The sequence below is a fragment of the Gavialis gangeticus genome, unplaced genomic scaffold, assembly GCF_001723915.1.
Source record: "Gavialis gangeticus isolate Ggan-Ray unplaced genomic scaffold, GavGan_comp1, whole genome shotgun sequence".
Taxonomy (NCBI): domain Eukaryota; kingdom Metazoa; phylum Chordata; order Crocodylia; family Gavialidae; genus Gavialis; species Gavialis gangeticus.
In genome coordinates this window covers 6,716,658-6,728,698 of record NW_017729018.1, presented here as the reverse complement: position 1 = coordinate 6,728,698, position 12,041 = coordinate 6,716,658, and the positions used below count along the sequence as shown (strand labels likewise).

General features: G+C 43.6%; 1 protein-coding gene and 1 long non-coding RNA gene across 9 annotated transcripts in view; one reads left to right on the top strand and one right to left on the bottom strand.

The window, feature by feature from the left end:
- The window catches only part of LOC109294828, a 16,077-nt gene extending 13,203 nt beyond the window's left edge, over positions 1 to 2,874 (top strand). The window contains exons 2-3 of the long non-coding RNA XR_002096632.1: positions 1,872 to 1,883; positions 2,863 to 2,874. This is a non-coding gene — a long non-coding RNA (uncharacterized LOC109294828). The remainder of the gene's footprint in view (positions 1 to 1,871; positions 1,884 to 2,862) is intronic.
- The window catches only part of DOT1L (DOT1 like histone lysine methyltransferase), a 107,488-nt gene that overhangs the window by 19,716 nt on the left and 75,731 nt on the right, over positions 1 to 12,041 (bottom strand). For all 8 annotated transcript variants that reach the window (XM_019513322.1, XM_019513327.1, XM_019513321.1 and 5 more), the window contains 5 exons: positions 11,061 to 11,152; positions 7,139 to 7,240; positions 4,335 to 4,472; positions 2,993 to 3,118; positions 115 to 596 (listed from right to left, as the gene is read on the bottom strand). In XM_019513322.1, coding sequence (XP_019368867.1) covers positions 115 to 596; positions 2,993 to 3,118; positions 4,335 to 4,472; positions 7,139 to 7,240; positions 11,061 to 11,152 — 940 coding nt within the window. The remainder of the gene's footprint in view (positions 1 to 114; positions 597 to 2,992; positions 3,119 to 4,334; positions 4,473 to 7,138; positions 7,241 to 11,060; positions 11,153 to 12,041) is intronic.

Genomic DNA, 12,041 nt, shown 5'->3' with positions numbered 1-12,041 from the left:
ACTGGAACTACATACATCAATTCTACTTTTTAACTATTTTCTTCTATAGTCATATATACTGACAGCAATAAAGAGACAAATATCATACCCATTTCCCCAACTGACCCCTCTCACCTCTGGATTTCATTAGTTGTTGCTTTTCCATTGACTGCATGGTCCTGATTCAAGTGCCTCCTTAGGGCTATCTTAGCAGGAGAAAATCTGGTATAATCAGGTAAGGACAAGCTGGATGTCTTGTCTGCCTTCTGTCTACTGCTATGGTTTGGGGTACATGGAACTATTTCTTGGTCCAGGTGAGAGGTCATATACTGAGGGGTGTTTTGCTTGGAAGAGGGCCGGCTAAGAGCATTATGGATTTCATAGGGAGTAGCATGGCCATTCATGGACAGTTCGGGACTCATGCCATTGATATGGGTCATAGGAAATTTAGAACACTCAAGCTCAAGTTGGAACCTGCCATGATCAACCTCAGGTTCACGACTTAGATGATTTTTATTGCGTAGTTGTATCGACAAGGACTCATCGGACGGCGTATAGGATTTCAGCTGCATGAGCTCCTGCTGCCTTTGACTTTTCTCAAGCTCCACAATGCTGATCTTTAAATGAAGAGGAGGGCAAAGATTAAACAATATACATAATGGAATTTTGTCTTCAGCTGCTTCTCAGAGAAAGCATTCCTTTTGGATGATAAAGCAAACAATCTATGATTTTAAAAATTACTATTTGCATATGGAGACATGGTTCTGAATTTGTGAAAAAGGTACAGCTAAAGGATATGGTTTCAAGAGAATCTCAGGAAATGTATTTTGGAGTGTGTAAATCAAGTTTAACATGTCGAAAGTCAGATTTTGAACAAACCAACCCCTCCCTACCTCTTCTTCTCTCCCCCACTAAACACCACTGGATTGCTGGGGCATGGAAAGACCCTACTCAAAAACAGCACCCAACATCTTGTCCAGTAATACACCTGAATTTTGGTTACCACTTCTAGTGAAAAAATCAGGACAGTCACCCTGTTATGAAAGAAAGGTTCTATGGAAGAATGGGGCCAATTTTTCATCAACAGGTTAAAGATGTTCTGTGAGAACTGATGGCTGAAAACACAAGTTCAAAGCACACACAGATCAGGGAATCACAGAAAGTGACGGCTGGAAGGAACCTCAAGTGGTCATCTAGTCCAACCCCCTGCTCAAAGCAGGACCATCCCCAACTAGATCATCCCAGCCAGGGCTTTATCAAGATGGGCCTTAAAAACCTCCAAGGATGGAACTTCCATCACCTCTCTAGGTAACTCATTCCAATGCTTCACCTGCCTCCTAGTGAGAAAATTCTTCCTAATATCCAACCTAAACTTCCCTTGCTGCAACTTGAGACCATTGCTCCTTATTCTGTCATCACTGAAAACAGTCCAGTTCCATCCTTTCTGGAACGCCCCCTCAAGTAGTTAAAGGCTGCTATTCAATCCCCCCATAGTCTTCTCTTCTCCAAACTAAATAAACCCAGTTCCCACAGCCTCTGCTCAAAAGTCACGTGCCTCAGCCCTCACACCATATTCACTGCTCTCCGCTGGACTTTCTCCATCTTGTCCACACCCTTTCTATAGTGGAGGGCCCAAAACTGGACACAGTACTCCAGATTTGGCCTCACCAGTACAGAATAGAGGGAAGTAATTACTTCCCTTGATCTGCTAGCAATGCTCCTACTAATGCAGCCCAGTCTGCTGTTAGCCTTCTTGGCAACAAGGGCACACTGTTGACTTGTATTCATCTAATCGTCCACTGTAACCTCTAGGTCCTTTTCTGCAGAGCTACTGCCCAGCTGGTCAGCCCCTAGCTGCAGCAGTACACAGGATTCTTCCATCCTAAGTCCAGGACTTTGCACTTGTCCTTGCTGAACCCCATGAGCTTTCTTTTGGCCCAATCCTCCAATCTGTCTAGGTCACTCTAAATCCTAGCCCTACCCTCCACTACTCCCCCCACAGTTTGGTGTCATCCGCAAACTTGCTGAGGGTGCACTCCCATCCCACCTTCCAGATCATTAATGAAGATACTGAATAAAACCAGCCCCAGGACTGACCCTTGGGGCACTCCCCTTGATACCAGCTACCAACTAGACCGAGCCATTGACTACTATCTGTTGAGCCCAACAACCTAGCCAGCTTTCTATCCACCTTACAGTCCATTCATCTAACCTGTACTTCCTCCGCTTGCTTGGAAGACTGCTGTGGGAGACTGTACCAAAAGCCCTGCTAAAGTCAAAGTATATTACATCCACTGCTTTCCCTGCATCCACAAAGCTGATCATCTCATCGTAGATGGCAATCAGTTTGGTCAGGCATGACTTGCCCTTGGTGAATCCATGCTGACTGTTTCTAATGATCTTCTTCTCCTCTAAGTGCTTAGAAATGGATTTTTTGAGGACCTGCTCCATGATTTTTTCACGGACTGAGGTGAGGCTGACTGGGCCATAGTTCCTTGGATTCTCCTCCTTCCCTTTCGTAAAGATGGGCACTATACCTCCCTTGTCAGGAGAAGGGGACCTGATGGTGGGAGTCTATTACAGGCCAAACTGCTGGCAAACTGTCCTGTTTCCTTCTCCCTAGTCCCAGACACTGAGCAGAAACAACAGTTGCTAGGATTTTCTTATTTGTGTCTAGTGAAAGAGGATTTTACTGATGCAGGGAGGTGTTGATTAACCAAAGCCTATTCTTCCCCAGCTCTGGTATGTAGTCAGGTCAGGGATCTAAAAAAAAGATCCCAAGAACATTTCTGGGCAATCAGAAGTTATCTGCATCATTGCTTTTAATTTTTTCCCAATACTTTCTAATAATTGTTTCATTAATTAATCCTGCCATGTAGCCAGCAGGTCTACACACCAGGATCTTGTTAGGCAAAAATAAATTGAGTAACTTACAGGAGAGATGTACCCCTAACTGGAAAACTGACTGAATGCTATTCAGAGCTGGTGGCTCTAGAACTTCACTCCATTCTACCTGCAATTCCAAGCAGTGCTTTTGTTTCTCCGAAATCTGATTCTTCAGCGCCTGTTTTTCCTTCAGTAAGTTCTCAAGTGAAAGAGTTGACCAGTCCAATTTCAGTTCTTCACACCGTGCCTTAAGCTGTAAGCACATTAATGGACAAGTCAATAGGAGGTTTCACAACCTTAAACAACCCAAGGAGCAGGACAGAATCCCACAAGTCTCTCAGCTGAAGATAAGGACATTTTCTATCCTATTGAGAATGAGCTGCCTCTTCCATGCAAACATTCTAGCTCTAGGGGAAAAAAAATAATCTCCAGCTCTTGTTAGTATAGCAGGAGGTAGTTTGGTTCTGCCTAGCTGGGGCATGCAGTTAGCACTCACCACTAAATACTTCTGCATCCAGCTTCCCCAATACCTGCTGCAGTTCCAGGAACTGAGTGAGGGATAAAGTAAAGGTTGCAGACAAGCAAGAATTGTGCAGACTTCTTGACCAACGAGATTCGTCACCTCAGTTCTGAGATGTTATCCCATCAATCCCCATAAGAACATAAGTGCTATACAGGGTCAATCTAGCCCAGTATCCCATCTCTGACAATGGCAGAAGTGGATGCTATACAAGGAGAACACCAAACCCGAGTCTCTACAGTGATCTATTCCTTATTCTATGCCCTTCCTGGCATCCATCTTGTATTGGTTTAGAGATGCCATTGGTTTAGAGATGCCATTAACATCCATCCACCCATGAATTTATCCAGTCCCTTTTTGAACCTAGCTATGTTACCTGCCTCCACCACCTGTAGCAACAAATTCCGCAAGTTAACTATGCAGTGTGTAAAAAAAGTACTTTCTCTTGTTAGTTTAAAACTAAGTGCCCCTTTTGCCATGGAGGAGGCTGAGGTCACCAAAACCAGCTTACTAGGTTTCAAATTAAGATCTCTAAAAGGATGGACTGCCCACCCACTTCCTCTCCAGATCAAGACATTCTTTTGAAATACTTCCTGATTAAAACTGGGGTAAAGGAAGGGGAGACAGGAGGTGCACAAAAGGAAAGCAACCGATAAGCCAAAAGATCAAACTCTACCAAGAAAAAAAAGAGAAGGAAGCCAGAGACAACAGGTGAGATCAAGAGTGACCACATGAACTGAACATACGATCTCTTCCCGTGAGTGTGGCATTCTTTACATTGACTACATTTTTCTAGACCCTAGAGGAGCCAAGCTTTCCTAGCAGCTTTTGTTCTCATTGAGATATAAAACAGGAAAAAAGCAACATTCAGTTTATGACCTCTACATTCTACAAAAATACGGACATCACTTGGCTGGGCATACTAGTCAGACGGAAGCACAGTACGCACCAGCTGCAAGCTCTGGTTCCTGAGTTCACTGTTATCTTTCTCCAGCTGCTTCGTCTGTTCTTTCAGCTGCTGGTTGTGAGCAGAGATCTCCTTCTGAGCCTGAATCAGGTCATTATATGTCAGAGCCTTAACTCCCAACTACAGAAAGGAAAGAATAAAAAGGTTAAGTTAAAGAATAACTCATTATTCCAACTCCAGATAACTGTCATATAATAGGACAAAGTTTCATGCTTCTATGGCAACCGTCCTGAGGAGGCTCACAGCACTTTTACAATCAACAGGAAAGGTTTCAACATTGTACATGGAGTTATTGTCATCTTCCCCATTTTACAAATGGGAGAAAGTTAAGAAAGCAAAGTGGGGTGTGACTTGGCCAAAGCACCTCAAGTCACAGATGGCGATGGCCAGCTGGTAGCACAACTTAGGATTTGACATACAAGTCCTTAGTTGGGCCTTATGAAGGAGATGCTTCCTTCTGTGCCCCTGAGCTTACATTAGCAAGACAGCATTGCTAAGCCCCTGGGTGATAACCACCACCATTTCTAACCCCTCACCTCTCAAATGCTTTTTACAGCCATAGAAGTCTGGAAAGCTACTGACCTGCTTAATACACAATTGCACAAAATGTACCCAATCAAGACCAAGAACCAGTTGACCGGAGCCTAAAACTCTAAAAGACTTGGCCCCAGAGAGCATACATAATGTTAACTGATGAGACACAAGAGGTCTGGTGCTTGCAAATCGGGAATCCAAGGCAGAGAGATCACATGACTTGCCCAAGGTCACATGCACCAATCTCTGGCAGAGGCTGAATCAGAACCCATTTCTTGCAGTTCTGTGACAAACAAGATTGTCCCAAATACAGCTTCGTCTCGAGTTCTCTGCTGAGCAATGCAGAAAGGACTGTACCGTTGGCAGTATGGGGTGGAAAGTGGCCTGGATGAATAAGAACAAGTTCTCCAGATGTGCAATTACTAATGAATGTTACTGCTGCTTTATTTTATTTTATTTTTTTACAAAGAGCAGAACAGAATATGAATCTTTACAATGAAACCACTGTTTCAAACTTCAACTCTATTCCTAAGAACATTGAGAAATGCTGTCCTGGGTCAGTCGCAGGCCCAGTATCTCACAGTAGCAGAGAACAGCTGACCAATCTGTTCCCCTGCCCCTCTTCCATTACAGCTGCCAGCATTTAAAGCAGGGGTAGGCAATTATTTGGGCCCAGAGGGCACAGGCTGTTGCAGACCAGTCAGCACCCCTTTGCACCCACACCCTCCCTACAATAGCCCACCAAACCCTGAGGCCAAAGGCCCTGTGGCTCCTCTCTACTACCGCCACCAGTGCCCAAGTAGCAGCTCAGTATACAGCCCCAGGCCACCCCACACCCACTCCAGATTCGCCCCAGCCAGAGCAAACAAGCCCAAAGCCACACACACAGCCCTGGCCTGCCCCATACCTGCTCCCCACCAGACTACCCACGATGAGTGACGGTGGCTGGGCAGAGGAGCTGCAGGGCATGGGCTCTGGGTGGCCATAGCAAGTAGGGCCTGGCAGCAGCTGGGGGACTGGGAAGGGGTTTCCCCCCACATGCCCAGCAGCAGCTTCGGCCTGGCTGCCGCTGCTCCCCATTATGGGTAAGCACTCTGGAGTAGGCACAGGGTGGGCCCAGGGCTGGGGCTGTGCACACAGGTCCAGCTGGGGCAAGTAGGGAGCAGATACAGGGCAGGGCAGAGTTAGGGCCGCACGTGCAGGTCCCTGCCAGTCTCCATGGGGCTGGGGCTAGCACCAATAACTGGAAGGAGCCACCCCAGCACCGCTGCGCACTCTGGGGTAGAGGGATGCTTGCCATAAGCCGGACGGCACCTGTCTCAGGGGGGACCAAAGAACCCACCACAGGCCCGTCAGAGTCCCTCCACAGGCCGTATTTTGCCCACCCCTGATTTAAAGGCTTAGAAGTTGTAACCTCAACTAGTCCACTGATGGGCCTTTCTTGAGTGAATGCATTTAATCCTTTTTTGATCCTAGTTAAATTAATCAACTTCTAAGATCTTTTGGCAAGGCATTCCACATGGTGTCTGGAAAAAAAAAAACTGTTTTAAGACTGCTTCCTAATAATTTCCATGAATTCCCCTAGTTCTAGTACTGCAGGAGACTAAATCTTTATTTTCTTTCCCAGTGACATTCATGATTTCATAGACTTCTATCAGATCCACCCCCAGCCTCGAGTCATCTTCTTTCTAAGATGAAGAGTCCTAGCCTATTTAGTCTGCACTGTACAGAAGCTGCTTTCTACTGATCATCCCTCTTGCCCTACTCTGCACTTTTTCCTACTTCCACTATTTGGACATGGAGACCAAGACGCCACTCTCTTCCACCTGAATGTGTCATGTTTTTTTCCTTCATAACCATGAATAACTGGGGAATAGAGCGTCTTCCAACCGCAAATTAAACGTTGTAGTGGCATATGGCCAGTATCAAGCTTGTACATCAAGGTGAAGGCAAGCACTCAGTTGAGCATGGTTTCTGTGCAATCAACCATTACTTAATGGCGACTATTCTAAAGACTGTCACAAACATCCTCCTGCACTAATAAAGCACAGAGGCGGGAGTAGCAAGCTATAATTTACACAACATATGTGGACTGTGACAGAATGGAAACAGTTCCATGTGATCACTGCCCACCGAAACGCTGAAGTCAGAGTAACACTTTAATCCAACAGATTCAGATTTGTTTTTGAATGAGATAATTCTATGCAAATATTTATTTTTATTTAATCTGTTCCCATCAGATGGGGCCATACCTCATCGAGCTTTTGTTGAAACAGTCGCTTGATTTCCTCTTTTTGGGCCTGGCAATGGGTGAACAACTGCTGTGCCGTCCCCAGTAACTGAACGTTCTTTTCCTGAAAGATTCAAGAAAAACAAACAGGATACTCTCCCACTGCACAATGCCTTGAGGGGAATTCTAATTGCCAATCTTACATCCCTTAGCATTTTCATTATATCAGCGCCTCATTAGTCCAGAAGTAGGTAACTCATCATAACAGCAATGTGTAGTAGCGTGAACAATAGTTTTCCCAACATAAAGGCAGTCTCATTATGCAAAATATTTAAAACAAGGCTGTGAAAAGCAAAGATTTTTTGACTGATTTCTTTTACTGAGCTAACTTTACAGTTTGAAGACATGCTGGGCAAGCTTTCACTATGTACTTAGTCCAGTTAAAGATGCCATTAAAAAAAAAAAGAAGAACCAAATTTGCTTTTTGTATATTTCCTAGACCATCACAGGTGCAACGTTCCCACACCATTAAAACAAGCCTGGATAATGAAACACGTACAAAGCTGGGAGTGATCCTGCATTAGTTAGCAGATATTTTTCATTTTCTCTTCTAATCTCATCTTTTCTCTGTGTCTTTAATTTTTTGTTGTACGCTTGCTAGAATCTAACACTAGGTGGAACTGTATTTATTTAAGTTATGGTACTGACATTAATTTATAGCCTTTCCCCTCTCACTCATCATTCTCCCCTCCCAAAAAAGTCAGACATTTGTGAGAAAGGGGAACAGTAGCCACATCTTACAGAGGAGAAACAGAAAAAAGTGAAGATATTAAAGGAATTCATTATGGGGTATAAATGAGATCTGAAGCTGAGCCGGGGAAGATCCCCAGAGATCCAATCCACTTACAGTATGGTTTTCCTATAGAACATAACTTTAAAAGTTTCAGTTAATAAAATAAGTTAGGAAAAAAGACAGTCAGGAAGACCAAGCCACCTTCTAGAGGAGCTTCTCTTTGTTTTTCCTTGTAGAATTCCCTCGTCTGCCTGTTCTTTCTTCAGTTTGCAGGGCAATTCCTGCATATCATGTTCACAGGCAACCACAGCGATTCCTAGACTCTTGCTTGTCAATATCATTCTCTCCCAATTCCCAAGCCAGCAAAGGGTGGGAATAAACTAGCTGAAGAATTTAAAAAATATATATATGGAAGACAAGAGCATATATGGGGGAGAAAGCAGCACAAATTTATAAAGCTTCTTCCTTCTTCCCCACCTCGTTTTCCCACCCACTCCAAAAAGGAGTTCTGCAGAAGCGGAGTATTCACTGAAAGTGCTGAGGAAGGGAAAAAGAAAGATGCGTCTGCATTCAGGAGCAATCCACCTAAGCAATTAAAGAGCAGCGCTGACAGATTCCACGGATGGGCGGGGGGTAGAGACAAAGTATGAAGTTTGACCACCCGCTGCCCAGTGGAACTGTCCCACACATCTGTTTCCAGGAGGAGTATGAAGGTCAGACTGGGAAGGAGTGGGCAAGAGTGGGTGCTTCTGGCTGCATTAGGTTTATCAGATAAACCTAAGTGTTTCCCACTTCAAGATTTTGGAAAAAGAGAACTGTTATGGCTATAACAACATTAAATCCAGTGCCCTGGTGAGGCTGTGAAAGCCTTTGTGCTTCCAACATCTAGGATTTATATCCAATATAGAAGCCAGTAACTCCATCTAAGGGAACCTGGTATATAAGTACGTCATTATCTTGTTAGTGTACTTTATTTTAAAACAGATGCTATACACAGCTTTTGTAAGTAAGACTAAGACATTGTCAGCAAGAACACTAATTAGAAACTGAACTAGTTACTTAAATCAGGGCAAGTTTTGGTCTATTATGATTTAGTACTCACTGCTCTGTTCCATGAAGTCTTTCTATACCAGTGGCCCTCAGTTGGGGTGCTGTGAGACACTTCAGAGGATGCAGAGCCAGCAGCACCACCCCAATTAGCCAAAACTGCTCCATGGAGTCTGACCAGGAAGTTTATCTGATAAACTTAATGCAGGCAGAAGCACCCACTCCTGCCCACTCCTTCCCAGTCTGACCCTCATACTCCTCCTGGAAACAGATGTGTGAGACAGTTCCACTGGGCAGCAGGTACAGCAGCCTGGAGACTTATCTGTGTTTCTCCAGGGTACCATGGCCAACACCAGCTGCAACTGTCCTGCACACTTGTTTCCAAGAGGAGCATGCAGGGCCAGGCAGGGAAGGGCTGCAGCAGGAGCAGGCTCTGGCAAGGCACATGGAGCAATTTTACCCGACTGCAGCAACAGCACCCTAGTTTTAAATAACTAACTTAGGAAAAATAAGGCATTACAACACTGGTTCTCACCTGCCGTCGCACCAAATTCAAAAATGTTATGGAGGGGACCTTGAATCTAAGACAGTTGAGAATCATTATGCACAAATTGCATCCTCCAGGAAAATAAGTCATGTTGGACACCACCCATTTACACCTTTTAGACCATCTTAAATTAGAATACCAATACACTGAACAACACTCGCACTACAATTTCCTTTCTATACTTCGTGCAGAAAAACGTTAACTTGGTACTACAGACTTTCCTCACAAACTTGTAAGCAGAAGCCACGTTGGCAGTAACGTGTGAAACAAATGATAATTACACAGGCTTTGAACAAGTACCACAAGTAATGTTTAACCCATTCTCAGTGAGGGGATATGGTGGAATAGCACGGACCCTTCCTATCTGAAGAAAAGCTCAAGCTTGAGTCCTGAGAAACAGTTCGATGGCTTTGTCAATACTTTGGATTGGGCATATCACAAAGTTGCTACATTCAAGAAATCCTTCCATTAAGAGTGTCAGGTGTCTACAAATGGAATATCTAAAGCCCCAAAAGCATCAGCTGATTCCTTAATTGCTACCCAAAATGTATTTAGTTAGTGAAGCTATACTCACTCTGCTGGACAAATAACTGTACTGCAGTAGAAAAAAATACTGCAAGTCTCTGCAAAGTATTTTTCACAAGTACAATCCTTGCTGTGAAACTACTGAGTATCTTACAAAAATGCTGATGTTGGTAACACACCCGTCACTATAATCTAAAGACCAATGACTTGCACTCACGAAATGTTGCATTTAACCTTCTGTATGACACTATACTGGCCGTTCCCTTATATTTTCAGAATACAAGGAAGTATCAGAAAGCTAACATGATACTGGTTCATTACCTTACCTGCTTCTACACAAACTACTCTAGATGCTGAGGGACTAGTTTCAATGTGCGCTTAATCCTAGGAATCCTGAATAAGGGCTATTTTAGTTTCTAGTTACATTAAGTGAAATTGAATTATCTATATCCAATCTCCAATTCAGATTTAGGGAGCCCAAATCTGAGTCAAGGAACCTTGATCATATGAAGAAAGGATATTCTCATCTAACTTATCATAACCTCATTTTCTTTAGTCCATTGAGTAAAACTGTGGACCTGGAAAATGATGGAACTTAAAAAAAAAAGTTGAAAATATTTTCTTTTTTGATGCTCTAATTCCTGTTGCCTAGCTCATTTAAAGATCCCCAATTCAAACAAACAGCTCAAGTATATTAACAAGTGATGTAAGAAGAATTTAACAATGAATGAAGTCCCAATAGTGTGTAAAAAAACAGCACTATCCCTATTCGGCTGTTGAAGAAACTGATACAAAAAGGTGACACAAACTGGATCAAGGTAAATGTTAAAATCAGTGGCACAGAGCGCAAATGAACCCACAGCTCATACTGCCTTCAGCAAAAAGATATAATCTCTTAAATGAGGCCTTTAATTGGGTCGCAGACTGTACTGGATTTAGGCAAAACAACCAAAACTCTGGATTTCCCCACCTCTCTCTCATCTGAGGAAGCTATACATTTCCAAGCTAGAAACCATTTCATAAAAGGCTTACCTTTTCCTGCTCCAATAACTGTTGCAGGTTTGCTTTGTACTGAGGAGTTTTCATGTACGCCATAAACTGCATGTATTGGATCTTAAAAGAGTCTGCAATAAAAATAAGTGCGCAACAACATTATTTGGAGGAAAGAAGGAAATTCAAGCTCATGGCAAGGACCCTACCGCCTTCTACATGGGCTGTTAGATGCACTGAAGCACTAGAGATCGATTTTATGTATGTTGAAAGCTCCTTGTGTCAATGCAAGCTGACCCCCTTGATTCATTAACCACGGATTAGGTCTCTCATTGTAACCATCCTAATAACACATTTTAAAAGGAAGCACAGAAGCAGCCTTTGAAAGAGGACCTTTGAAAAAGGAGTTTCTTGATGGACTTTCATATAAGTAGAAGCAATAAAAACAGACTGCCTGTTATAGTCACAGTACAGGAGCACTATGGCTCAAAGCTCCAATGTCTTCTCGGTCCCACAGCCTGGGAGTCTCTCTTTGTTCCCGGTCATGTCACCTCCCCTCCACCCTCCCCAAACTACAGAGTTAATAAGTCACATTTAGCATCTCCAAACTCAACCCCTTTCTTTTTATCCTCCTTGACAAAACATTGCTCCATGCTCTGGCTAACTTTAGTCTCGATTCTGTTTAACCTTCCCTTCTGACCATCTTGTTCACAGTGCACCCTTGTACCCCAAAGCCTGTTTATCAAGATACTGTTGAAGTCATGCTCTTCGTCTACCCCTCCTATCAGGCCAGTACCTTTTCTACAGACCTTTTCACTTACATCCAAGTTTCCTGCTAACTTTCATCATGCCCAACATATACCTCTACCTAGCTGTGCCGTATAATCTTATTTCCAGTCGCATGTTGCTCCCTTAATCTTCTTTCAGAAGAAATTCCAGGTCTTCTCATCATAAAATCTTTTACATTTAGAACATACTCCCTGACAGAGCCATCCCACGCTCCAAAACCCTCACACACACAAA